The following is a 27,789-nucleotide window of genomic DNA, read 5'->3' on the forward strand; positions in this document are numbered from 1 at the left end:
TCAGGCTGTCTTCTCCTAGCCTTCCAGCTCCTTAAATCTGGCCCCCGCCCTCCCAAGCTCCCAATAAGGCCTTTTGTGGGGAAGCCTGTGGAGTGTTTATTGGAGCTAAAGCCAGACCATTATTAGCACTGCCTAAGCCTGTCCATCACCTCAGCAGGGCGAAGGGCCAATTATAACAAAAGTAGGTAAGGGGCTTGCCTCCTCCCTAATAAGGGAAGGAGTGAAACCACTACTTCTGAAGGGACAGAGATACAAAATTCCATGTTGTGGGAATGTCCTTCCAAGTCTTAAACAGCTTTTAGGGCAGGTGAGATTCTCTGCTCCTATACCAGCACATAGTCTTGACAGTTGTGCTGCCGTTGGTGTTTTGTGGGGAGGCGCAGTGTCTGTAGGCCGTGGTGGCTTGCAGAGTGTCTCTCCGGCCCAGGTAAACGCTGCTGCGAAGGACTCCAGGAAAGCTGCTCCCATCCCAATCCCCCTGCCTGACAGCCACAGGTAAGAACACAGAATGCACCCACAAGATGGAACTGAAAGCAAATTAATTTATAAAAAAAAAAAAAAAAGAAAAAAGAAAAAAAGAGAAAATTTACAGAAAACTTTGAACAGAAGAAAGGTGCTAAGACGCAGAGGGAGAGAAACATGGGGACATGAGGAACAAAGGGCCTGGTGGGAGGAACCAAGAAGAACCAGTGCAGAGCCTGGAGTCACACCTGCCTTCCGGTCACGGGGGAAAAGCTGGGACGTGGAGCAGGAATGCAGGAAGCAGAGTTGAGCTACGAGCCAAGGGTTGGTCCAACCCAAGGTTGGGCACCCTCTTCCACTGCTCCCAAATCCCTGCATCCTCATCTAGGGAGCCCCCAGCTATCAGCTGAAGTTCTCACAGTCTTGGTGGGAGAGGGAGGAGGCTAAGGGGTGACCCACCAAGTCATAATATGGAGGTGCTTAAGTGCTTTAAAAAACAATTTCAGGTTTTAAAACTTCACATCCTCTTATAGCTCCCCTCTCTGCGCCTTCCAGGAGTCCATGGATACAGCCCAGGGAAGGAAGGAGAACAGCCCTCAGTGCCCTTTCTTCTATTACCTACCACAGAAATCCCCAAAATTAGGTTTTCCCCACCAAATACACATATGCTGACATCAACTAAGCAGGTGACTTTTAAAAACAAAACTGACATTCAGAGGGAAAGGAATCATTGGCTGAGCTGGGGTGGCCTAAAACAGCAACAATGAGGAAGCCGCAGGAGGGATTATTAGTAGAATGAACTCGAATAAGCTCGGCGTAGGGTGGGGGAGGGGAGTTGGGGCCTTGACTTAAGTCACTAAAAAGGGGCTTGGGGAGAGATGGAATCTGCACCCTGTTCTATCCCCAGAGCTCTCCCTGGAATCTTTATTCCCCTTTCCTAAAACTCACTCCCCCTCAAAAAATGTAAAAATTGGTTATTTTTTAGTGGGTAGAAGGGAGCTCCAATGTGGCTTTTTAAAATCTATTTTTTTTTTTTTAATCCATAGAAAATGCAGTAGTTTGGAGGGAGGTGTACCCTTAGAAGTGGTTAATAGAACCTTGTATAAACACCTTTCACCAGCCCTTCCTTTAGGGCAGCATTCCCATCCTATCGTCTCTCCCAGACATTAGAAACATCTTTTAAACAGAAGTCCTTGAATAATCTGATATAAAAATGCATGCCTCTGTTAGGCATGGTGAGGGCTTTGGAGGGGCGGAAGGAGCTTTCCTTACGTAGTGATGAACTCTCCAGGCTGGGGAGGGTCCCAGTGGTGGGGGAAGGGCTGTTCCTGGAACCGTGATCTCCACAGGGGGTGAGGGGGAGAGATGTCTGGCTGGCTCCTCACTGTGGAGGTGGCACAGGGGTGACCGTGCCTGGGCTCGGGGCTGTGGGGTCTGGAGGCAGGGGGGTGCCTGGGTCTGTGAAGAAAAGGAAGATGAATCAGTTAGAGTACGCAGGAGAGATGGCTCCAGACCCAGACCACCACAGACAGACAGAACAAACCAGGCATGGCATGCAGTGGCTGGGTGGATGAATGAGGTACCCACAATGTTCAACTTCTGTTCCCAACACTCTCTTCTACCTCATACTGAGAAAAACTGGTTGAAAAGAGACTCTCTATATGGGGCATTTGAACGTGATAGGAATAAGCAAAGGGATGCCACTCAATCATCATGCAAACAGCTGCTTTTCAAGTTCACAACTGAGATGCTCTCTGCCACAGGACTGCTCCATGACCCACCAGTGAAAGGCCCCAACATCATCCCAAAGGTAGCAGCTGCCAGGCTGGGGAATGGTGGAGGACAGCCAGAGAGGCCCTTCCTCCTGTATTCTAATTTTACCAGAGTGTTCAAAAAGGATTGTGGAAACTCTAATACCTGACTTCTTCCCCACCTGCCCGCTCACCCTCCCTCCACGTGGACCCCTCTCCCTCACCCTTCTCCCCTCTTGGCCCCTTCTCACCTGGCAGTGGGCTGGCACTGGGCAGGAGGTTGCCCTGAACAGCTGCCACAATGGCAGGGCTTTGGGCTGCGGCGGATCCGAGCCCCGGCCCGAGAGGCAAGGAAGATGGCATGGTGGTGGTCGCCGGCAGGTTAGGATGTAGAGGGTTCGCCATGGACACAGGCAGGTTAGGTGGGGGGAGAGTGCCCGGGGCAAACGGGAGATGGTGGTGATGCCCATGCAGGTTAGGAGGAGGGGGGAGGTTAATACTGATGGAGTCAGCTAGACTACCAAATGGGATGATGGATGGAGCAGGAGGAGGAGGAGGAGGCGGCATGCCAAAAGGCAAACCCAAAGGAGCATTACCCGCCACGCCTGGGTGCCCGCTGCCTGGCACTGCCCCTGGCATCATTGAGGGAGGAGTTTGTTGGTTGGGGAACGGTGAGGGGCCTGAGAATAAAGATGAGAGATGGAGAAAATTAGGTATAAAATTTTGCTTAACAACTCACCTTTTCTATTTTTTTTTTAGACGGAGTCTCGCTCTGTCACCAGGCTGGAGTGCAGTGGCACGATCTTAGCTCACTGCAACCTCCGCCTCCCGGGTTTAAGCAATCTCCTGCCTCAGCCTCCTGAGTAGCTGGTACTACATGTACGCACCACCATGCCCAGCTAATTTTTGTATTTTTAGTAGAGACGGGGTTTCACCATGTTGGCCAGGATGGTCTCGATCTCTTGACCTCGTGATCCACCCACTTTGGCCTCCCAAAGAATAACTCACTTTTACAAACAAGCATAATCTAGCCATTCCTTGACACCATCTTCCCTTTTTCTGACACTAGAGTAAGTGAATAAAATTCCAAAGCTCTAGAGTTTGGGGAAGGATTCCTGCTGATTTAGGGGCCTAAGAAAGACGGGCCCATCTATAGAAACTGAGGCTAACCTCATCTCCAGACTCATCTTGTATCCCCTTCGAGGAAAACTGGGACATTCACCTGGATTCCTCTAGCCAACAAAAGTTCTGGAACATAACACTTACCATGGGGTCCAGGGGGGGGAACCCCTGGTGGGACTGCCCCAGGCTGGGGGGCTCCAGCTGGTTGCTGCTGCTGTGGCCCTGCAGTTGACCCTCCCTGCCCAATCTGTTCAGAAGGGCCCAAGCTTCCTGGAGGGGCCCCACTGCCAGCAGGAGCAGGGACTACAGAGGCTGGAGCCACAGCCAAGCCATGGACTGCAGGTGGCCCAGCAGCCCCTGTCGGGGGGATAGGCTGGGAGCCTGGGGGCAGGGCTGGTGGTGGCTGCTGCTGCTGTTGGTGCATCTGTTGGAAGTGCTGCTGCCGAGCCCTCATCTCTGCATACTTCAGCTGTTCCATGTGGAAGGCTTGTCTGTCGGCCAGGAGCTGCTGCCTCTGATACTCCAGCTGCCAGTGCCAATTGAGTATTGTTATCCAATTTTCAGCAGATCCCAAAGGCAAATGCCTTGAACCCTGCTTTGTCTTCTTCTGAAAGATCCCGCCTCTCAATCAGGTTCCCAAAATCTACATCTTGCGCTTGTGCTTCCTCTGTCCTCCCCACCCCACTTTGTGCAAATTCCCATGACCTTTATGTCTCCTGGGTGCCCACATGGTTTCTTATTGCAATGACTTTAACCTGGCCCAAGCTCACTTCAGCTACAAGGCTCTGAACTTGCCATTACCTTGATTTGGAAAATGCTTCCAGTTCCTTTTGTCAATTCAAGTTCTTTTCTTACTTCAAAATTCACTAAAAACTCACTGTTCTTAGGAAGCTATCCCAGATCAATTCATTTGCCTCTGAGCTTTAGCTTTATTCTATGATCTCAGGACTTAGAAACTTGATGTGCAATCTCTTTATTTTTTTGAGACTGAGTCTCACTCTGTCGCCCAGGCTGGAGTACAGTAGCGTGATAGCTCACTGCAACCTCCGCCTCCCCAGTTCAAGCAATTCTCCTGCTTCAGCCTCCCGAGTAGCTGGGATTACAGGTGCGGCCAGCATGCCGGGCTAATTTTTTGTATTTTTTTGTTCTTTAGTAGAGACGGGGTTTCACCATGTTAGCCAGGATGGTCTTGATCTCCTGACCTCGTGATCCGCCCGCCTCAGCCTCCCAAAATGCTGGAATTACAGGTGTGAGCCACCACGCCCGGCTGATGTGCAATCTCTTCATGTGAATTTGTCAGATACTGTAAACCTTAACTGTTTCTGATGTCTCCATATTGTATATTCATTTGATGTCTCCCATTAAACCTTAAGTTCTCTGAGGTCCCTATCTTCTATTTCTTTTTCTTCTTTTTTTTTTGAGATAGGGTCTCACTGTGTCACCCAGGCTGGAGTGCAATGGTGCAAACATGGCTCAGTGCAGCCTTGACCTCCTGAGCTCAAATGATCCTCCCACCTCAGCTTCCTGAGTAGCTGAGACCACAGGCTCGCGCCACCATGCCCGGCTAATTTGTTTATTTTTAAAAAATTTTTGGGCTGGGCACAGTGGCTCATGCCTTTAATTCCAGCGCTTTGGGAGGCTGAGGCGGGCGGATCACCTGAGGTCAGGAGTTTGAGACCAGCCCGGCCAACACAGTGAAACCCTGTCTCTACTAAAAATACAAAAATTAGCTGGGCATGGTGGCATGTGCCTGTAATCCCAGCTACTCGGGAGGTGAGGCAGGAGAATCGCTTGAACCCAGGAGGCGGAGGTTGCAGTGAGCTGTGATTGCACCACTGCACTCCAGCCTGGGCGAAAGAGTGAGACTCCATCTCAAAAAAAAAAAAAAAAAAAAAAAAAGCGTGATGACTCACACCTGTAATCCAGCACTTTGGGAAGCAGAGATGGGCCGATCACCTGAGATCGGGAGTTCAAAGACCAGCCTGACCAACATGGAAAAACCCCATCTCTACTAAAAATACAAAATTAGCTGGGCATGGTGGCACATGCCTGTAATCCCAGCTACTAGGGAGGTGGAGGCAGGAGAATCGCTTGAACCCAGGAGGCGGAGGTTGCGGTAAGCAAAGATCACGCCATTGCACTCCAGCCTGGGCAACAAGAGTGAAACTCTGTCTCAAATAAATAAATAAATAAAATAAATTGTTGAGACAGGGATCTCACTATGTTACCCAGGCTGGTCTTGAACTCCTAGGCTCAAGTGATCGTTCTGCCTCAGCCTACCAAAGTACTAGGATTATAAATGTGGGCCACTGTGCCCAGTCCCTATCGTCTATTTCTTTTTATGTCCTCCAAAGACAAAATGGTTCAACACTGTGTCTGTCCCATTCCCTTTCCAAGTTCACCTCCTGGATCTGAGGCCCTTACCCTCTCTCATCATCCCTTATGCCCATTCACTCAATCACTATTTGAGTCTACTATGGGCCAAGCACTGTTCAAGGACCTGGAGATGCAGCAATCAAAACAACCAACTAGAGTCCCTGCCTCATGGAGCTGACCTTCTGTGGGACTTCAGTCCCCATACTTCACTTGTGAGACCACTTAACTGTCCAACTGGATGCCCTACTCCTGCCCTGTTCCTGCCCTGCTCTGAAGCCCTCTAAGTCTCAGGCTTTCCCCACTGTTGCTTATCTCTCTTTCACTGAAACACACACACACACACACACACACACACACACACACACACACACACACACACACACACACACACACACACACACACACACACACACACACACACACACACACACACACACACACACACACACACACACACACACACACACACACACACACACACACACACACACACACACACACACACACACACCCCTCTGATTTTAAACTGAGGCACAGTGCAGCAGGGTTCCAGGGCTCCTGCTACTCACTGCTTCTCGCTCCCGGTCCATGATAGTCTCCAGCTCCTCAAAGTGCCGAAGTTTGATCTCCAACTTTTTCATCTGGGTCTCCACCAGCAGGGCCACCAAAGATTTGATCTTCCTTTCCTCAACAGCGGCCAAATGCTAGGGAAGGAGGGGTGAGACAGCACATCAGTGGGAGGACCCAACTGAAGACAATACAGAAGAAAGGTAGGGTGGATGCTGGCAGGTATAAGAACAAACTTGCTGTGGTCACAACCCATGGTGAAAGGGCTTGACTTTTTTTGTGCTGGGATTATAAGCGTGAGCCACTGTGTCTTTTCTCTCTTTTTTTTTTTTTTGAGACAGTCTCACTCTGTTGCCCAGGCTGGAGTGCAGTGGCATGATCTCAGCTCACTGTAACCTCCACCTCCTGGGTTCAAGCAATTCTCGTGCCTTTCCCTCCCCAGTAGCTGGGATTACAGACATGCACTACCACGCAGACTAATTTCTGTGTTTTTAGTGGAGATGGGGTTGGCCAGGCTGGTCTCAAACTTCCAACTGCAGGTGATCCAACCGCCTCAGCCTCCCAAAGTCCTGGGATTACACGTGTGAGCCACTGCGCCCAGCCTTTTTAAAAAATTAAATTATTTTGGCCAGGTGCAGTGGCTCATGTCTGTAATCCCAGCGCTTTGGGAGGCTGAGGCGAGCAGATCACTTGAGTCCAGGAGTTTGAGACCAGCCTGGGGCAACAGGGTGAAACTCCATCTCTACTAAAAATACAAAAATTAACTGGGCATGGTGGCACGTGCCTGTAATCCCAGCTACTCAGGAGGCTGAGGTGGGAGAATTGCTTGAACCTGGGAGGTGGAGGTTGCAGTGAGCCGAGATTGTGCCACTGCACTCCAGCCTGGGCAACAGAGTGAGACTCCATCTCAAAAAATAAATAAATAAATAAATAAAAGAACATGGAGGCTGGGCACGGTGGCTCATGCCTGTAATTCCAGCAGTTTGGGAGGCCAAAGCAGGTGGATCACCTGAGGTCAGGAGTTCAACACCAGCCTGGCCAACATGGTGAAACCCCGTCTCTACTAAAAATACAAAGAGTTAGCCAGGCGTGGTGGTGCACACCTGTAGTCCCAGCTACTTGGGAGGCTGAGGCAGGAGAATCACTTGAACTTGGGAGGTGGAGGCTGCAGTGAGCCGAGATCTGACAGAGCAAGACTCCGTCTCAAAAGAAGAACATGGAGATAGTGTGGCAAAGGGTAACACGGAGTCAAATACTGACAGGGTTGAAAACAGGCCCAATGGTGATATATTTTTTAAAGCTTAGAGAAGGGATGACTAACTTTACCTCTTCCTGAGATAAAGATAAAAAATAAATAGGTCAGCATTATTTAAGGTGTGAGTGAGGAAAGATTTCCTCTAAGTGAGACGAGACTAGAGAAGTGGACATTTTCTTCCCTGAGGTCTTCAAGGTCTGGCCTCACCTTGGCTTTCACTGCGGCGGCGGCCAGGGCGGCAGCAGCAGCGGTGGAGAGGTTGCCCTCGCCAATGTCCCGCTCCACCTTTGTCTTCCTTTCCCCCTCAGACTCCACCACTTCCTTCAGCACTTCCTCCTGCCCTTCCTTTGGCTCCTTCTCCTTCTCAGGATCGACTGGGCCAGGACAAGGGTTGAGTTAGCCCCACAGCTTCACCTCTCTTTCCTGCACCCCCACCTACCCTTGTGGGAGGCTCACCTATTGGGTCTCCATCACTCTTCTCGGACTCCTTCTCACTGTCGCCTTCTTTCCCTTTCTCCTCATCCTTCTTGGGAGCCTCGCTGGTTTTCTCTTTTGCTTCCTCCTCTATAGCACCCCCTCCTTCTCGGGGTTCCTGAAATTCCAGTGATAGAAAAGGAGAGTTATCAGGGATTAGGGTGATTAGTTCTCACACAGAGGGGCCAGATGGGGAACTAAATTTATTCCTCTTACTTTGGAGGTGATCTGATTCTAGGAGACAACCCCGTCCAAAACCAGCCCTTGCCCACCTAAGCTGAACAAGGCCAACTCCCCCATCACCACAGTGCTGCACGCAGCCCCTGCAGCTCCCAGAAATCCCTCTATACCTTGGGCTCCTTCTTCTCATCTGTGGCCTGGCCTTCCACCCGAGCCTCGTCATTCCCGCTCTCCTCTGGGCCCATGAGAAAAGAAAGAAAACAGGAAATGTCTAATACACAGTTGTCTGTGTTTAACACTTTTCTTTTTTTTAGAGACAGGGTCTTGGTGTGTTGCCCAGGTTGGTCTCAAACTCCTGGGCCCACACAATCCTCCCACCTCAGCCTCCTGAGCAGCTTGGACTATGGGTGTGAGCCGTTGCACCCAGCTTCTCCATAACACCTGTTTTTTTTTTTTCTTTTTTTTGGTGACAGGGTCTCATTCTGTCGCCCAGGCTGGAGTGCAGTAGCACAATCATGGCTCACTGCAGCCTCGACTTCCCGGGCTCAAGTGATTCTCTCACCTTAGCCTCCTGTGTATCTGGGGCTACAGGCGCATGCCACCATGCCTGACTAACTTTTTTGGTATTTTTTGTAGAGACGGGATTTTGCCATGTTGCCCAGACTGGTCTCAAATGATCTGCCCACCTCAACCTCCCAAAGTACTGGGATTACAGGCATGAGCCACTGCGCCCAGCCTTCACAAGACTTTTCTTTTCTTTTTTTTTTTTTTGAGAGAAGAAGTCTTGCTCTGTTGCCCAGGCTTGAGTGCAGTGGCTTGATCTTGGCTCACTGCAACCTCTGACACCTGGGTTTAAGCGATTCTCCTGCCTCAGCCTCTGAAGTAGCTGGGATTACAGGCGCATGCCACCACGCCCAGCTAATTTTTGTATATTTAGTAGAGACGGGGTTTCAGCATCTTGGCCAGGCTGGTCTTGAACTCCTGACCTCGTGATCCACCCACCTTGGCCTCCCAAAGTGCTGAGATTACAGGCGTGAGCCACCGCGCCCGGCCTTCACAAGACTTTTCTAATAGCCCCTTCTACAAGCAAAGATTTTTCTACCCAAAATCTTCATGAGAGGACCAGTAGGGCTCCAGAGCCCCTGAGGTAAACTCATGGGGAAAATTAAAACCTTACCAATTTTCTCATTCATGTTGTGCTCTAATGCCAACTTGAGGCAGAAATGGCACAGGAGGCCAGGTGGCTCTGGATCTTGTGAAAGGCAAGAAATCTGGGAACCTGCCTGGCCTTACCAATCCGTTCAGGCTCATCAGAGGTGGTTCCCGCAATGCCACTACTTTCCAGACCGAAGGCAGGGTCCGCCTTGCCTGTTACTTTGGCTGCTTCTTCCACTTTTCGAACATGGGCCTCCACCAAGGCCGTGGGTACCTCTTCCTTCATTTTGGAGAACTCCTCTGCAAGACCCAGAAAGGATGAGGCTGGGAGCAGCACAGGGGAACAGTTCTGGCAATCCCTGCAAAAGCTTACTCATAAGCCCATGTCTTCATCTAAGCTAGTATGACGCCTAGACAGGTGCCCGAGCTGAGGCCCGCAAAGACAAGGCCAGCAGGGCAGCCAAACTTGAGAGGATTCACAGTCTGAGTAACCAGCCCTTCAAAAGCAAACTAAGAAGGCCAGGTGGAACCGCCCACCCCCATTACCTAGGGCTGACTTTGCAGCAGCAGAGGCGACTCGGGGATCGACGACAGAGGCCAGGAAGGCAACAGTGCTCATAACAGGGTTGCCCGACTGACTGAAGGGGATGGGTTGGTAGGCCAGGGGGCCTAGGGAGGCCTCTGAGTCCTCCAGGTATGGGTCTTCAATGGGAAGACGAAGAAAATGCAAGATGCACTCGTCCTGTGTGCGGCTTCCCACATGCTCGGACACTTTGTTCCAGTCATCTTTGTACATTTCCAGTGCCTGGTGGTAGTGGTGGAGACATAACTCCGCTTACTTAGCCACTTTTCTTGAAGGCTGACTCCCCCCATCCTACTAAGGGCAGCTGGTTTCAAAGTTCTCTATGTTCTGGTATTTGTGTACTCTGCTAGGTCCAAGGGGGATCTTGAAGTAGCACTAAGAAAGGATATGAAGTTAATGAAATGGCCCAAATCCCCAGCCTGGAGCTGGTCCTGGAGCTCACTGGAGCCTTGACCTCCTAGGCTCAAGCAATCCTCCCACTTAGCCTCCTGAGTAGCTGGGACCACAGGTGTGTGCCACCACACCTGGCTAATTTTTAAAATTTTTCGTAGAGACGGAGTCTCACTGTGTTGTCCAGGCTCATCTCGAACTCCTGGACTCAAGTGATCCTCCTGCCTTGGCCTCCCAAAGTGCTGGGATTACAGGCGTGAGCCTCTACACGGAGCCCACTTCTGTTTTCAGAGAAAAACTCTCTTTTCTTTGCCCCAATTACCTCCAGGAGAAGCAGGGTTTCCTGTTCTGTCCACTCACGAGTGGCACTGGCTGCAGCTTTGCTCTGCAGGGGAAACACAGGCAGGTGAGAAGAGAGGAGCCTGTGACCTCTCAGGAGCGAACATTCTCTACCCCTAAAGTCGGCCTCCTACCTTGGAGGGAACATTCTTTTTTGTGTACATGTCTGTGCGCAGCCCAAAGTTTTGCATGTCTGTTGGTTTCTCTTTGCCTTTGTCAGGAAAGTTGAGCATTTGTTGGGAAGCAGAGGTCTGCTATTTGTGGAGGGAAAGAAACAGGTGAGTACAAGTGACCACTGGGAGCCAGGGGCTGACAGAGAGAAAAAACAGACAGAGGAGCTTCTTTCCCAAAGCCAGGGACACCCCTGGGTGGGACTTCCTCCCTTACTGCTGTAGTTCCTCTGCTCTCATGTCTCTTCTTCCCGGGCAGGGGCCCCCCAATAAAGGGGAAAATGAGCAGCCCAGCAGGGTCTGCACCCCACCTACCAGCTCTGGCTTGCCCTTAGCCGTCTCTGGCACCAGGTCATCCAGCTCTTTGCCCTTTCGCCCAGCCTTGGTATCAGCATCAACCTGGCGGCCCTGGGGGACAGAGCTTGGCGTCATGGAGGCTGGGCAGGAAATGACCAGGCCAAGGCCCTGGAGGCCTCAAGACCAAATGCTGGGCGGCCCGCAAGCTCTGGGGGCACTCATGCCACTGTTCCATGTTCCCTTCATGATTAATAAGACATGTCGTTGGCATGATATCCATACATATTCACATTATCTTTACAGGTTCTCTTAGGAGCTGGACAATTAGGTTCTAATCCTAGATTTGGTACTCTGTGACCTTGGGCAAGCCACATAACCTTCTTCCTAATTTTTGTAATGGATGAAGTGGAAATGGAAAAAAAAATGAAGATGATAATTATGAGGCAAAAATGAAAAAATGTGGCAAAGATGACAAAGTTTAAAAATTTCATGCAAGTTAATTTTAAGCCATTTTTCTCTATCTATTGACTCCCCTACATTAGCCAGTCTGCTCCTTGAGTAAAAGGATAATCTCTTCTCCCTCAGCAATTACAGCCTTAGGTACAAGGGCTGAGAGAAGATGCTAAACACACGGGGCTGATTCCTGTGACCCTTTGCATCCCATGGAAAAGGAAGAAGCCTCAAAACACTCCTGAACCATTACCCCAAAACCAGGAAAAGAAAAGTTCAAAGAAGCCCAATCTTCCCAACCCGCCCTGTCCCCACAGCACCTCACCCTACCTGAGGTGTCTTGGGCTGCAGAGGCACCAGCCCTGATGGTGTGTCAGCCAAGACATGGAAGTGAGAGGTAGGCGGAGGCCCCATTGGGGTTGGTCGACTCTCAGCATCCACCTGGTAGTTAATAAGACCCCACTGTTCTAGGAAGGCATGGACCCTGTGCAGAGAGAGGCAAAGACAGGGTCACACGGATAGCCAGAAAGGTGCACAAGGAAGAGGAAAAGTGGGGGGTAGAAGGGGCATAAACCCCCTCCCCACCCAACCCTGGCCTTTTCCTCTGTTCACTGTACTCCTTAGGAAATCTCACCTACTCCAGTTGTTCATTTATCACCTAAATGCCAGTGACACCCAAGTCTACATCTCCAGCCTGGGCCAATCTCTATATCCACCTACCTACTCAACATTTCTTCCTGAATAGCTAGTAAAACTGAACCAGTTTCTTTCTCTCTTTCTTTTTTTGCCTAAGAGAGACTGAAGTGTAGTGGTGTGATCACCGCTCACTGCAGCCTCCACCTCCAGGGTGCAGGTGATCCTCCCACCTCAGCCTCCTGAGTCACTAAGACCACAGGCACGTGCCCCCACGCCTAGCTAATTTTTTTGCGTTTTCTGTAGAGATGGGGTTTCGCCATTTTGTCCAGGCTGGTCTCAAACTTCTGGGCTCCAGCGATCCTCCCACCTTGGTCTCCCAAAATGTTTGGATTATAGGCATGAGCCACCACACCTGGCCTGAACCAGTATCTTTCAATTACAGACGTGCTCCTTCTTTGTCCTATATTCTACACTTCAGAGAATGCCATTGCTAATCCCTCAAGTCATTCATTCCCCAAATCTGTACTTCACCTTTCTCTAGAGGTGCTTTTTTCTGCCCGCTCCTCTATGTTCCTTGCTGGCATCTCTACTGTTGCCAAAACACATCCATAGGCAGGCATCCTCATGTACCCCCTTCCCCTCAGCCACAAGACCCACCTCATGATGGCACAGACATCACCCGCTAGGTTTCGGCGGCAGGCGGTAGAGGTAAGATACTCTTGGGGGTTCAGTCGGTAAGTGTCAATCATAAAGTTTCGATAGGCCAGGTAGCTTAGAAGAAAGAGAGAGAAAGAAGAAAAAAGAAAAATAAATGTTTGTTAAAGGGCTAAAGGAAAAAATGGTAAGAGAGCTAATGACTTCTCCTGCATGATAAAGATGGAAAAAAGTAGATTATTTGACTCAACATGCTGAGTGCCTGCTATGTGCTAGATGAAAGGGTTTCAAATGTCTTACTTTTCCTTGATGGGGTTTTCTTTAAATGAATTATCTCCTTGGCTATACTTATGGATATTTCATACTTTTTTTTTTTTTGAGATGGAGTGTCCCTCTTGCTGCCCAGGCTGGAATGCAATGGCACGATCTTGGCTCACGGCAACTTCCGCCTCCTGGGTTCAAGCGATTCTCCTGCCTCAGCCTCCTCAGTAGCTCTGATTACAGGCATGTGCCACCACAGCCGGCTAATTTTCTATTTTTAGTAGAGACAGGGTTTCTCCATGTCAGTCAGGCTGGTCTCAAACTCCTGACCTCAGGTGAGCCTCCTGCCTCAGCCTCCCAAAGTGCTGGGATTACAGGCATGAGCCACTGCACCTGGCCATTTTATACAATTTTTAAACAAGGAATTAGAAGTTAAGAAAAAGTACTCATTTCCAAACTCAGATGTTAAAAGGAAGTCCTTACTCATGCATATAGCTAGTCAGCATACCATGGTAAAAAACATATGTTTTGAAGTTGAAAAGATCTAAGTTCAAATCCCAGTTCTACCATGAGGACCTTGGCAATTTACTTCGCATTTTGAAACCTCAGTTTCCTCATCTGTAAAATGGAATGTCTGTTGAGAGGTCTATAAAGTACTAGTACAGTGCCTGGCACATTGTAGGGGCTCAAAAAAATGGCAGCTATCATGTGGTACAGTGTAAAGTTTCAGATCATGGGCCAGATTAAAGGATTCAGATCCTGGTTTTATTTACTAGCTCTGTGACTTTATGCAGGTAACTTGACTCCTCTATACCCTATCTGTCAACTGAAGATGATATCTACCTCTAAGGTTGATGTAAAAATTAAATTACTCAATGTATGTTGGACATTTAGTATAGTGCCTGGGAGATACTAAGCTCTCAATAGACATAGGCAATGATCATGATTTACTATTTTTTTTTTTTTTCTGAGATGAAGTTTCACTCTTGTTGCCCAGGCTGGAGTACAATGATGCGCTCTTGGCTCACTGCAACCTCCACCTCCCGGGCTCAAGTGATTCTCCTGCCTCAGCCTCCCAAGTAGCTGGGATTACAGGTGCGTGCCTCCATACCCAGCTAATTTTTGTATTTTTAGTAGAGACGGGGTTTCACCATGTTGGCCTCGCTAGTCTCGAACTCCTGACCTCGTGATCTGCCCGCCTGGGCCTCCCAAAGTGCTGCAGTTACAGGCGTGAGCCACCACGCCTAGCCCATTTACTATTTTATACCAAGAGTTCAGTTCCTACTCCAACCCTGCCTGCATGTCATGTTGAATTCATTTCACCTGAACACTACTTTCACACATACTGCTTTCTCCAGGAAGAGAAGGAAGAGAGAACCATAGCAAGCTATGAGGAAAAAACATGGAGGGACCCCCAGAGAGGGGAAGCTGTGGAATAGCTGGGAAGAAAACTTGTTCAGTTCTCAGTCTCACCCACCTCATCAATGTGGTTATCTTGAAGTATTCCTAACCAAAGAAGATTGCCACGTCTTATCCAAAGCCAAGCAGGTTTGGCCTGAGGCAAAATCTTTTTTTTTTTTTTGAGATGGAGTCTTGCTCTGTCGCCCAGGCTGGAGTGCAGTGGCGCGATCTCGGCTCACTGCAAACTCTGTCTCCCAGGTTCACGCCATTCTCCTGCCTCAGCCTCCTGAGTAGCTGGAACTACAGGCGCCTGCCACCATACCCAGCTAATTTTTTTTTTTTTTTGAGACGGAGTCTCTCTCTGTCGCCCCGGCTGGAGTGCAGTGGCGTGATCTCGGCTCACTGCAACCTCTACCTCTCAGGTTCAAGTGATTCTCCTGCCTCAGCCTCCAGACTAGCTGGGACTACAGATGCATGCCACCACGCCCGGCTAATTTTATTTGTTTTTTTTTGGTTTTTTTGAGACGGAGTTTCACTCTTGTTGCCCAGGCTGGAGTGCAACGGCGCAATCTTGGCTCACCACAACCTCCGCCTCCCAGTTTCAAGCGATTCTCCTGCCTCAGCCTCCCTAGTAGTTGGGATTACAGGCATGTGCCACCATGCCCGGCTAGTTTTGTATTTTTAGTAGAGACGGGGTTTCTCCATGTTGGTCAGGCTGAGCTCGAACTCCTGACCTCAGGTGATCAGCCCGCCTCGGCCTCCCGAATTGCTGGGATTACAGGCATGAGCCACCGCACCTGGTCTTTTTTGGTGTTTTTAGTAGAGACGGGGTTTCACCATGTTAGCCAGCATGGTCTCGATTTCCTGAGCTTGTGATCCGCCCACCTCGGCCTCCCAAAGTGCTGGGATTACAGGTGTGAGCCACCACGCCCAGCCTTGTTCATTAATTTTTTTAGATATGGGGTCTTGCCATGTCAGCCAGGCTGGAGAGCAGTGGCATGATCATGGCTCACTGCAGCCTCAAACTCCTGGGCTCAAGCAATCTTCCCATTTCAGCTTCCCAAGTAGCTGGGACCACAGGTATGCCCCACCACGCCCAGCTAATTTTTTTTTCACTTCTTTAGAGATGTGAGTCTTGCTATGTTGCTCATGCTATTCTTGAACTCCTGGCCTCAAGGAATCCTTCTGTCTCAGTGACCCAAGTAGCTGGGATGACTTAAGAGTCGTGAGCCACCATGGCTCCTACACTTCTTTCCCAGAGAGCCCTCTCCATCCCTTAATTTATATAAACTGGTCTTCTATTAGTTCCTTCTCTTGTTTTTCTATCAAAACCTACTCTCAGGAACCAGCCTGGTAATAGTAATTTACACTTTAATCAAAGCTTTTGTGCTAGGAATATCTGCAGTACAGACAATATCAGTCATATGGATTTAAAGGCTCTATACCCTGTTAAACAGAATTTGAGGCACTGGAGTAGGTACTTGTTACGTATAGAACATGCTTAATATCACCCTTGGGCAAATCCTAAAGAACATGTGTCTACATGCTAGGCCAGGGCTGCCTAAAGGCAGATATTGTGCCTTTGTAAGCCTAGCATAGTGCCTGGCTCATGGAAGATGCTCAAGAAATGTTTGCTAAACTGAATGTTACTGGATCAGGAAGGGTGAATGTGGGGACAGGAGGGAGAAGGAGAATCATGAGATGAGATTTCCTTACATCTCTGGAGTCTTGGACTTGTTCTTGCCGTTGAAGAACTCGGGGAGAGCCCTCCGCTCAATGGCATGAACGCTGCAAGAAAAGCAGAGTGGTTTCAGAAGAAGGCATTGGTGAAGGGATGGGGGCCCCAAAGAGAGGAAGAGCCTAGAAGGCAAAGAAGGAAAAGAGCTCAAAATTGCTGAAGTTAGAAGCTTGGGGAGAACATCCCACAGGCTGTAAGACTCAAAAGGACACCAGGAGCTCCCCTAAAACTAAAGTGTACTCTGGTCTATCTGGGTGAGGAAAAAATAACCTATTTGGAGGAGGCAGGGAGAAGAACAGCCTGTTGACCCCTGGAGGCAGGGAAATAAGGACTCAGTGAGAAGTTGGGGACAACCATACCTATTGTAGTCAAACCAGGCAGCGTAGCTGGGAATGATGATGTGGTGGGTCTGTTCAGTCACGTTGTCCTCATGCAGGTCTGGATTCTTGGTCTGCTCTCCCTTGTTCCCCGTACTGTTCTCATCCTCATCCTACGAGTATGGAGGCTGCTGGACACTCAGCATTCCTGTTTCCTTCCTAGCAACCCTCTGCTTCTCCCACACCCCAGGAATGTGGACACTAAAGATGGGTGATGGGACTGAGCAGTCATGGGCCCCAGGACTCTGAAAGGGTCAGAGTTTTGAACCAAGCTAGAATTAGTCTACGGTGGGTAAAGTCTGGGCAGTGAAAAGTTTGGGCAGAATGAACTTTATAATCACAAATCAGAATCACATAGAGAGGTAGGGCCTCTCTAAACTGGCTCCACCTTGCCCGTCGTCTCCATGCTTTCATCTTCCTGTTCATCTGAAAGAGAAAGACCAAGATGTAAGGCTGGAGCCTCCTGAGGGGCAAGAAAGCCCTACCAAAAGCCCATCAGGCTAGCGAAAAGGGGGCAGCTGAGCCCTCCCCTTCCCTTGGCTCTGACTGCCTTGCCCAAGAGGCTCCTGTCTTACCCAGGTCAGTCATGGTGCCGCCTTTGACTGGGGCCGACTCTGAGTCTTTCTTTGTGTTGACTGCAAAAACAGAGAGTCATTTTATCAGACAGATTTTGCCTAATTCAAGCCTTCAATTTAATAGTTCCAGAGATCCTACTTTCTCCAAAAATTGTCTCCACCTGATTGCAAAATATAGTAATTCTCTCCGGTCACAATTATTCTAGGGCTTCAAACTTCTTGCTACTTTCCCCACTTCTCCAACCAAAAATTAATTTAACTTATTTCTCTGTGTACATTCATAAATGATTCTTGTCTTTCACAGGCCTTTGTCTCCATCTATGTATCTGTAAGCTTTTAACGGTCTGATACTGAATCTGACCAAATCACTCTGTGGAGGAATGGTTAAGTGTTAAACATTTTTGAAAGCAGAGAATACTTTCCTCAACTGAATTCATATGCATATGCTCAGGAGCAAACATAGAGAGGAGAGCTGATTGATGAGGAGGTAGAAGCCAGAACTCTTCTTGGTGGCACCCCTAATCCTACCCCTGAAATACACTTCTGGAATACCTGGGGTGAGTCTATAGAATACAGACTGTAAACCAGTATTGGTGGAGCAATGTCTCCAAGGTGGGGTTCTAACATAGGACGCAAAAGATGATCCACTGCAACTCAGGGAGAGAATACAGAACTTCTCTTCATGTTTTGTTTTGTTTTGTTTTCTTGAGATGGAGTCTCGCTCCGTCGCCCAGGCAGGAGTGCAGTGGCGCAATCTCAGCTCACTGCAACCTCCGCCTCCCGGGTTCAAGTGATTCTCCTGCCTCAGTCTCCCAAGTACCTAGGATTACAGGTGCCCACCACCACGCCTGGCTAATTTTTGTATTTTTAGTAAAGACGGGGTTTCACCGTGTTAGCCAGCATGGTCTTGATCTCTTGACCTCGTGATCTGCCTGCCTCGGCCTCCCAAAGTGCTGGGATTACAGGCGTAAGCCACCATGCCCGGATTCTTCATGTTTGTTTTTATCATTCTTTACATTTTTCAATTTTTTAGATATGTTTGTGTTTTAAAACGTTCCCACAGTAGTGGCTTAACAGTACATGTACATAATTAATGCATATATACATATTTTTTTTCTTTTTCTTCTTTTTTTTTTTGAGATGGAGTCTCACCCTGTAGCCAGGCTGGAGCACAGTGGTGTGATCTCAGCTCACTGCAAGCTCTGCCTCCCAGGTTCACGCCATTCTCCTGCCTCAGCCTCCAGACTAGCTGGGACTACAGATGCATGCCACCACGCTCAGCTAATTTTTTGTATTTTTGGTAGAGACGGGGTTTCACCATGTCAGCCAGGATGGTCTCGATCTCCTGACCTCGTGATCCGCCCACCTCGGCCTCCCAAAGTGCTGGGATTACAGGCCTGAGCCACCGTGCCTGGCCCTTTTTTTTTTTGAGATGGAGTTTTGCTTTTGTCACCCAGGCTGGAGTGCAGTGGCGCAAACTCGGCTCCCTGCAACCTCTACCTCCCGGGTTCAAGCAATTCTCCTGCCTCGGTCTCCCAAGTAGCTGGGATTACAGGTGCCCACCACCATGCCCAGCTAATTTTTGTATTTTTAGTAGAGATGGGGTTTCATCATGTTGGCCAGGCTGGTCTCGAATTCCTGACCTCAGGTGATCCGCCCGCCTTGGCCTCCCAAAATGCTGGGATTACAGTCATAAGCCACCGTGCCTGGCCATGCTCAAATATATTATACTGTCAGAAACACGTAATCAAAGAGTTTGGAGACAACTACTCTCAGGCACAAAGCACAGTCCACAACTCAGATATGAATATAAAGTTAGAGGATTTTCCAGGGTAATGACTATAATTCCAATAACCAGCTAAATTTAAGGAAAAGATCCTGTAGACTGGGAGGTGGACCTGAGAAATCAGCTCACTTGGGGTTTGGCAAAGGAGAGTGAAGACGGGGAGTGGGGGTGGATCCCAGGAGCTCAGCCTGGCCTGTACCTGTTTTGGGAAGCGTCACCTCTTCTACATTGGGGACTGGTGATGGCTCGTCCATGTCCTTTGTCAGGTCTTCTTGCTCCTCTTCTCTGTGGCCACGCTTTGACTTAGTGTAAGGTGTTGAGGGACTGGGAAGGAAAGAGTGAAAGAGAACCCAGTCATCCTTGGACAAGGAGTCCCTGGAAGTTGAAGTTCAAGGGAAGGGAAGTGACAGAGAATTCCAAAGGTAGAGCTAAGTACAAACAGAAACCAGTAATCACAGAGTAATGGGAAGTGGCAAAGGCTTTTCATTTGATAAAGCTCTCTTTAAATTTACTAGTGGGGCCAGAACCAGAACTAACAACTGAGCAGCTAAAGATCTCCTCATCTTCCCTCTCAGGACACCTGCAGTATTATGGCACACCCAGGTCAGGGCCAGGTGGTTATAGGAAGGGATTTGTCTTTCCTTCCTTCAACATGATGTGGAGAGAATGGTGAACATGGGGGCAGGCTAGGGGCTGGCACACCCTTTCTTAGCATTTTTCTTCTTCGCTTCTGGGGTTGGTGAAGGAGAGGGGGAGCGCTTCCTCTTCTTATAGTTTCCCCCCTTCTTGTCCCGTCGATCTGAATCCGGGCTGTTCACCTATAGGATGGAGAATTAGGACAAATGTCAGCCTACAACCCCCATTGAAGATTTGTTCTGAGACTTATGCTAAGGGCGCCAGGAAAAAAGAACAGGATTTGTCACCTCATCTGTCAGTGTCTTGGCTGAAATCTTCTTTCGGCGGGAGACAGGGTTTTTGTCATCATTTACTTCGTAGTCTTCCTCATTCATCCATTCATTGAAGGTGTCGGTGTCCAGGATCCACTTTGCATGAACCTAAAGTACAAAGGCAGATCACGCTGCAGAGAAGCTGGAAGCCACAGCTCTGTCTGGGGACCCTTAACAGAAAAAGCCCAAGGACACACAAGCCTCTGTTTCACTTCCAAAGGGTAGACTGGTCCTGGCATTCTTTTTGGGGAAGAGGAGATACAAGAAAAGCTCACCTTCCTAGGTTTCTCAGGAGTTGGAGCATCTTCCACAGATGCTTCAATTTCACTTGCTGGGATCCATGTGTCATAACTGCCATGGGAAGTTGAGCACACAGTAGAATCAATGGGATAGAATTGTGGAAAAGTAAAGTGCAGATCTTTTACCCTTTCCATTTACAGAAAGTATTGGGTTCTTGGCTTATTTTTTTTGTATTCTATTCATTATAAAGTAGTAAAAGCACATTATGAAACATTTCAAAAATAGAGAACAAAAAGAATCACCCTTACGTAACTACTCTTGATACTTGTTTATCTGTTTTTCCTCCTCAGTAATTTTTTTTTTTTTTTTAATACGGAGTCTTGCTCTCGCTCTGTCGCCCAGCTTGGAGTGCAGTGGCGCGATCTCGGCTCACTGCAATCTCCACCTCCCGGGTTCAAGCGATTCTCCTGCCTCAGCCTCCCGAGTGGCTGGGATTACAGGTGCCTGCCACCGTGCCCGGCTAATTTTTGTATTTTTAGTAGAGATGGGGTTTCACCATCTTGACCAGGCTGGTCTCAAACTCCTGACCTCGTGATCCACCCACCTCGGCCTCTCAAAGTGCTGGGATTACAGGTGTGAGACACCGCGTCCACCTGGGGTTTTTGTTTTTGTTAAGACAGGGTCTCACTTTGCTGCCTAGGCTGGTCTTGAACTTCCAGGCTTTAGTGATCCTCCTGCCTTGGCTTCCCAAAGTGCTAGTATTATAGGAGTGAGCTACTGTGCCTGGTCCACAATTTTATTTTTACATAATCATAACCATACTAAATGATGTTTTTACATAATCATAACCACACTAGATGATATTTTACACACTTTTTTTTTTTTTTTTGAGACAGGGTCTTGCTCTATTGCCCAGGTTGAAGTGCAGTGGTGCAATCATGGCACAATGCAGACTCAACTTCCTGGGCTCAAGCAATCCTCCCACCTCAGCCCCCTAAGTAGCTAGGACTACAGGTGCGTGCCACCATGCCCAGCTAATTTCTGTATTTTTTTTTTTTTTGTAAAGACAGGGTTTCACCGTGTTGCCTAGGCTGGTCTCAAACTCCTGGGCTCAAGCAATCTGCCTGCCTCAGCCTCCCCAAGTGCTGGGATTATAGGCATTAGCTACTGCACCCAGCCTACCTGCTATTTTTTGTTTTGTTTTGTTTTGTTGAGACAGAGTCTCGCTCTGTCGTCCAGGCCAGAGCACAGTGGTGTGATCTTGACTCACTGCAACCTCTGCTGCCCCGGTTCAAGCGATTATCCTGCTTCTCAGCCTCCCAAGTAGCTAAAACTACAGGCGTGTGCCACCACACCCTGCTAATTTTTTTTTTTTTTTTTGTATTTTTAATAGAGATGGGGTTTCAGCATGTTGGCCAGGCTGGTCTCGAACTCCTAACCTCAAGTGATCCGCCTGCCTTGGCCTCCCAAAGTGCTGGGACTACAGGCGTGAGCCACCATGCCAGGCCTACATGCTACTTTTTGCAATTATTAACAATATTCACTTATAAATTATGCATGTTATATCACTTTAAAGACTGCATAATAATCCACTGAGTAGATAAACAAATTTACTGAAACATTTTCCTACTGTTAGACATTTAGATTGTTTCTAACATTTACTTATCAAAAATGATGCTGGCATAATCAAATCACATATAAAGCCTCAATCTTTTTAGCCCAAGGCTTGTCCAGTAAGTCCAAACCTCCCCCAAGACAGAGGTTCACTTACTAGGTGAGAGGAAAACAAATTAAGTGATCTAAAAATAACTCTGAAAGAGTGGCCTCTTGCTCTGCTAGATGTTCTAGGGCTTCTGGGTCTGGCTCTTATACTTAAACCTGCCCCAGGAACCCATCCTCACCTGTCAGGATAGTAGCCCCAGTGCAGAAGAACCTGCTTATCCCTCTTCATGACTGGTCGTACCCATTCCTCTGGGGATAGAGGAAGAGAAGGGAGAGATATAAGCTAAAGGGGGACACAGAAAAATACTGTACAAAAGCCCTAACTAATGCACTCTCCTGTTGTAGCAGGGGACTTGGTAATAGGAACTTAAGGTGGTAGGAGGATTCAAGATTGAAAGAAGAGGAGGAGCCCAGGTACTGAATGGTGATCTTAGTCCTCTGCCTCCTAGTCCAAACCATCCACTCAAGTGGCCAGGAAAACCCAGGTCTCACCTTCTTCTAGATTCCCCGGGACAGGATACACAACATGGGAGGCATTGTTCTTATCCTCAGTGACTGTTCCCTGGATGGTACAAGGAGAAGCAGGTAAATTATGGTCCCCTCTGAATTACTCAAGGTTTAGCCACAGAGCTGCCTTCCTAACCATATTTTGCTTGTAATAGTATTAAAGTTAGTTTGCATTCTCTAAGCACACACCAGCTAAGTGGCAGAGGGAAACAGCTGGGATTGTGCTAATAATGGAGAAAAGTCAAAGAATTAAAAATTGCTACAAATAATCTTCTGAACAGATAATCTACAGATGGGAAATTTAAAGTCAACTGTACATCCTTATCAATGACATCTGTTCATTATTATAAAGTTCCAAAGAGCAGGGATTTCATTTATCTGAGATCAAGCAATCTCTAGCTCAGTAGAAGTGGATACTATTTTTCCCCAGGCCAACATAGTCTCTAGAACAGTAATGCAAATCTGTCAGGACTGAAAAATGGGAGAAGCAGACAGAAAAAGACAGATTCAAGGCTTTAACTCAAGTCTTTTTCCAAGTAGACAGAGCCACCTCTGAAGCAGAAAACATGGTAATTCGGGGCTGCTGCTTGGTATAGAAAACACTGGGAAAACAGTCATGGAGTTTCTGAAACCTCTCCTCACCAGACCATTTACCTGGTGTCTCTTGATAATGTCCTTTAATTTCCCTAGTAGTTTGGGCTCAATTTCTGGGCACAGAAAAATGTTAGGTCGAGACAGGCAATTATTCTGTGGAGAGAAGAAATAGACAGAATTAGATTATAGGAAAGGGGTATTTTAGATTCTCACTGAGGGAAGGGAGATAAATAGGGGATATGCCTGTTACCTGCACCAAGGACTTCTCAATGGTCATAAACATTTCCACATTGCGGTCCATGCGTGATGGATTCTGGAAATCGTAACGCCGCCTTGTGAAGAGGCAATAATCTAGTGAGTGGTATAGCTCAGGTCTGCAGATGAGGTGAGGGCATGTGACTTTTTTGTTTGTTTTTTGAGATGGAGTCTTGCCTGTCACCCAGGCTGGAGTGCAGTGGCGCGATCCCGGCTCACTGCAACCTCTGCCTCCCAGGTTCAAGCAATTCTCCTGTCTCAGCCTCCCCAGTAGCTGGGACTATAGGCACACACCACCTCACGTGACTAATTTTTGTATTTTTAGTAGAGACGAGGTTTCACCATATTGGTCAAGCTGGTCTCGAACTCCTGACCTCAGGTGATCCACCTGCCTCGGCCTCCCAAAGTGCTGGGATTAGAGGCATGAGCCACCACACCCGGCCTTTTTTTTTTTTTGAGAGGGAGTCTCGCTCTGTTGCCTAGGCTGGAGTGCACTGGCGCGATCTTGGCCAGCTGCAACCTCTGCCTCCTGTGTGCAAGCCATTCTCCTGCCTCAGCCTCCCAAGTAGCTGAGATTACAGGTGCCCGCCACCACGCCCGGCTAATTTTTGTATTTTAGTAGAGATGCGGTTTCGCCAAGTTGGCCAGGCTGATCTCAAACTCCTGACCTCAAATGATCCACCCACCTCGGCCTCCCAAAGTGCTGGGATTACAGGCGTGAGCCACTGCGCCCAGCCATGACTTCTTAATATGGGAAATTAGGAGGTAAGCTTGCTCACAGCTATTGCCAAAAATCACCTGGGATCTGAGGTTCACTGATCTCAACTCCATGAATCACTCTCTGTGCTTACTCCAAAGGGACAAAAAAAGGTTTGAGATGCCAACCTAAGAATCCCTTTTCCTCTACAAAACACACACTGATACTCACACACTCACTCTTGGAGACTGTTTTGGCTCTGACTCCCAACCATTTTTCTGACCTAGTAAGTCAGGTCTACTGACCTAGCAAAATAAAGAGACTCACAAGAATTTCTACCCCCAGAAAGATCCCAGGGAATCAAAAAGGGGGATTTCCTCTAAACTAAATGTAAGAAGAATAGAGAGAATCATCTCACCATCCCTGGTCACTCTTGAATTTGTAGGCAGCTGCAAGAATGTGGCACAGGGAGCCTCCCGCTTTGAAATCTAGGAAACATTTGATCTACAAAATCAAGATACGGAAGAAGCATGTCAGGGTTCCACTGCAAATTCTCTCATCACTTAATAATCTAATAATCCTTTCACAAAATCCCATGCTGAACTCATCTCCCTCTTTTTTTTTTTTTTTTTTTTTTTGAGACGGAGTTTTACTCTTGTTGCCCAGGCTGGAGTGCAATGGTGCGATCTTGGCTCACCGCAACCTCTGCCTCCCAGGTTCAAGCAATTCTCCTGTCTCAGCCTCCCGAGTAGCTGGCATTACAGGCATGAGCCACCACACCCGGCTAATTTTATATTTTTAGTAGAGACGGGGTTTCTCCATGTTGGTCAGGCTGGTCTCCAACTCCAGACCTCAGGTGATCTGCCCGCCTCGGCCTCCCAAAGTGCTGGCATTACAGGCATGAGCCACCACGCCCAGCCTCAAAGCTGAAATTCCTTAACCCTTGTGCCATTGCATCATGTGGCCTGGAAGAGGGGAGTGAAACAAACCAATATACAGAAAGCACCACCTTGTGCTAACACTTTACTGTATTACCTCAGGTACCATTATAGAAACTCTACAAGGTAGGTTTACTAATCCCATGTAGAGATGAAGGAACCAAGACTCATAAATGTTGCCCAAGATCACAGAGCCATCCAGTGGCAAAGCCAGGATTTGAACATGAGCCCGTGCAAATCCAAATCTCAAGTCCCCTTTTAACCATGCCATGAGAGACTTGTGGACTGATCCCAGGTACTCTGAAATAATTTGTTGCACAAAATATTACTAAGAAAAAAAGAATGGTAAACTGGAGACTAGGCCAAGCCAATAATTCCCTGACCAGGGATAGGGATGGTGGAAAATAACCCAAATTTCAAAAATTACAAAATTCACAAATCTTTTTTTAAAATACAACTCTCCAGTTTGGAGGATTCACCACCACCACCCCCCACCCACCCTGCTACTTCTGCACTCACCGGCAGTTTAGTGAGCGGTGCATTGCTGACATGTTTGCCAAAAACTTCTTCCTGAAATTGTAGCAACTGTACAACCAGGCTAGACAGGGACTTGTTGGTGGGTGGTTCAGCTTGTATATACTAAGGAAAAAGAGGAAAAGGAAAGAAAAATAGATCTCAGATAAATTGTCCACTATCTCCCATATTTCTCCCCCAGGGGCTCTGGAAGCATGTGGAGCAAAGAAAATAGTGCCTTTCTCCCCATTTAGTCTCTATAAAGAAAATGGCAGAAGGGAGGCCCTGGACACTCCAACCAGGAAGCCGAAATTCTGCTGCCACCAGCTCACGTGGCCAGTGTTGGGGGGAACAGGGAAGCTTACTACTCTTCCTCAGTTATACTCTGAAATTGGAGTTGCAGGACCCTATTATCTTGGCACCTCATCTTTAACCAACAGCACTGAGAGTTGTAAAATTCTGGAGGTTTATAGAGTTCAGGTCATGGAAGCAATACCTGGGGGCTCTAAGAGAGACATTTCTTAGGGGAACTCTGTGTAAAGCCATGATTCCCCCTATAATGTAGCCTAACAAGAAAAGGTACAAGAAAGTGAAGGAGGGCAAGCTGACTGAGAGAGTGAGCTTGTGCATTTTGCTTCTGAAGACTGGGTATAAACGTCTTTATAGGCCCTCCTAGACAGGAAGGGCCATCCACTACCCAGCCTGATGGAGAAGAGCAAGACAACATCTACCCTGTCCGAGGAAACTGTATCTGAGACAAGTAACCCTGGCCCTACTTCTATGTTTCCACACTCTGCTACCTAGTAGCATCCTAGCCTTCCATTCTAATTTGAACCTGAGCCAGGAGACTTTCTTTTTACTTTTTGACCCGTTTTCTCCCCACTCATCACAAAGAAGACAGTGCCTCTCAGTGAGAGGTGAAAAGAGATAGATCTGTGAAGGGAAAGGTAAATGACAAAGAGCTAAGAGCATGGAAGCTGAACCAGGTCACAGTTGTCAATTCCCCCAAGGCCGGAGGCTAAGCCCCTAGCCTGACCTCCCTGCAAAAGGTCAAAGGTAGAAGCCTGGGGATAAGAGCCCCTCACAGGCGTAGAGACATGCCATAGAAATAGCAGCTATTTGTCAGGATTCTGACACCCAGAGAGACCCCAAGGGCAGGGCCAGGCTCACAACCAGGATCAGTAGGAAGTTCTCCTAAGCCACTAAGCACACTTCTGACGAGCTGCAAAGCCGGCAGGAAGAACTGGGGAGCTGAAAGAAAGCCATAAAGAGAACCCCTCTCTGAGGGTAGTGAGAAAAAGAGGCAGACCATTTCCAGAGAAAACCAGGCCTAGAGACAAAGACGACACCAGGAAGAGGTTTGGTAAAAAAGACAGGTAAGGATTCTTGAACCTTTTGTTCACCACCTTATGATCTCCAGTTATGGGGTTTGGGGGTGAGGGGCTAGAGATAGAAAGCTCACCCTAACCTCTCGACCCCAAACCCAGGGTACTGCAAAGCTAGGTTGCAGGGTGACTTCATTGTAAAATCGAGGAAAGGTTTCGGAATGGGCCCCTACCCAGGAACTCCTATACGCCGGCTCCCTGAGAGATTCTGTTGCCCCTTAGATGAAGGTGGGGGGATGAGCGGCGGAGACAGGTGATCCCTGGGTGGGGACCTTTTACAGGCTGATGAGCAGCCAACGGCTTGCTCTGTGACTGTTTACCCTCCTGCTTTCCATTCTCTCTCTCTCTGAACATACACAAAGCACCGGAGAGGCCTCAGCCCCGCTGGTACCTGGCTCCGTGGGGAGCTCTGGCGGGCACGCTCCGGGTTGCGGGGGAGCCCAGTGGGCACCCGGTCCACACCCGGCCGGCCGCCTCTCCCAGAAAAGCCAGGAGGGCGATGGCTGAGGGGAAGGTGGGCTAATGGCACCGGGGCCCGCCGGGCAGTAGAGAAAAACAAGGGGCAGAGGGCGCAGCAGTGGGGGCGGGGGCTGGGCTCGGAGGCTGGGGGTGCGGGGAGAGGGAGGCTGGGGGAGGGGCGCGGGAGCGCGGGAGGGCGCGCGGGGGGCTGCTCCGGAGGCCGCGGGGGAGGGGCCGGGGCGCCTGGAGGGTGGGCAGGATCCCGGGGCTGCAGGGCCGCGGTCCCTTTGTCCCGCCCCCGGTCCCCGCGCGGCCCGGCCCGGTCCGCGTACCTTCTTATAGTTCTTGCCGAGCCACAGCCGCACGTTGTCGAACTGGGTCACGGTGTCCGCGGCCTCGTAGTACTTCACGTTGGGGCCGCCGTCCTTCTTCCGCACCGCCATCTTCTCCGGCTCGGGCCCCGCCGCCGCCCGCCCCACTCAGCTCAGCTCCCGCCTCCTCCGCCTCCTCCTCCGCCCGCCTCCCGCCGCCTC

At 48.9% G+C, this 27,789-nt stretch overlaps 1 protein-coding gene across 16 annotated transcripts; it reads right to left on the bottom strand.

Moving 5' to 3' along the window:
* Positions 1-522: 522 nt before the first annotated feature.
* On the bottom strand, positions 523-27,789 carry SMARCC2 (SWI/SNF related, matrix associated, actin dependent regulator of chromatin subfamily c member 2). Of its 16 annotated transcripts, none has more exons than XM_054442034.2 (30): positions 27,589-27,789; positions 25,419-25,538; positions 24,380-24,465; positions 23,260-23,341; positions 23,070-23,162; positions 22,401-22,470; positions 22,088-22,157; positions 20,222-20,297; positions 19,923-20,054; positions 19,702-19,817; positions 19,199-19,323; positions 17,214-17,273; positions 17,027-17,064; positions 16,621-16,751; positions 16,240-16,311; positions 12,865-12,978; positions 11,902-12,055; positions 11,140-11,232; positions 10,789-10,905; positions 10,638-10,700; positions 9,889-10,147; positions 9,481-9,642; positions 8,358-8,422; positions 7,990-8,125; positions 7,741-7,907; positions 6,281-6,415; positions 3,480-3,861; positions 2,810-2,893; positions 2,465-2,530; positions 523-1,920 (listed from the first exon to the last, which is right to left on the bottom strand). In XM_054442034.2, exons 1-30 carry the CDS (start codon positions 27,697-27,699, stop codon positions 1,844-1,846), a joined length of 3,456 nt encoding a protein of 1,151 aa, XP_054298009.1. In that variant the 5' UTR covers positions 27,700-27,789; the 3' UTR covers positions 523-1,843. The 16 variants fall into 16 exon arrangements, with proteins under 16 accessions (XP_054298009.1, XP_054298008.1, XP_054298012.1 ...); XM_054442033.2 differs by having other exon boundaries at positions 10,789-10,908; XM_054442037.2 differs by lacking the exon at positions 11,140-11,232.

The sequence above is a fragment of the Pongo pygmaeus genome, chromosome 10, assembly GCF_028885625.2.
Source record: "Pongo pygmaeus isolate AG05252 chromosome 10, NHGRI_mPonPyg2-v2.0_pri, whole genome shotgun sequence".
In the NCBI taxonomy this organism is placed as follows: domain Eukaryota; kingdom Metazoa; phylum Chordata; class Mammalia; order Primates; family Hominidae; genus Pongo; species Pongo pygmaeus.

Excerpts from the sequence above, each read along its gene's own strand:
- SMARCC2 (XM_063646991.1), bottom strand. The coding sequence starts at position 27,699 with ATGGCGGTGCGGAAGAAGGACGGCGGCCCCAACGTGAAGTACTACGAG. Across the intron at positions 23,342-24,379 it reads TTCAAGAGTGACCAGGGATG|GCGGCGTTACGATTTCCAGA; the intron begins GTGAGATGATTC and ends CCTCTTCACAAG. Across the intron at positions 20,298-22,087 it reads TGGGGCTACTATCCTGACAG|TTATGACACATGGATCCCAG; the intron begins GTGAGGATGGGT and ends TTCCCATGGCAG.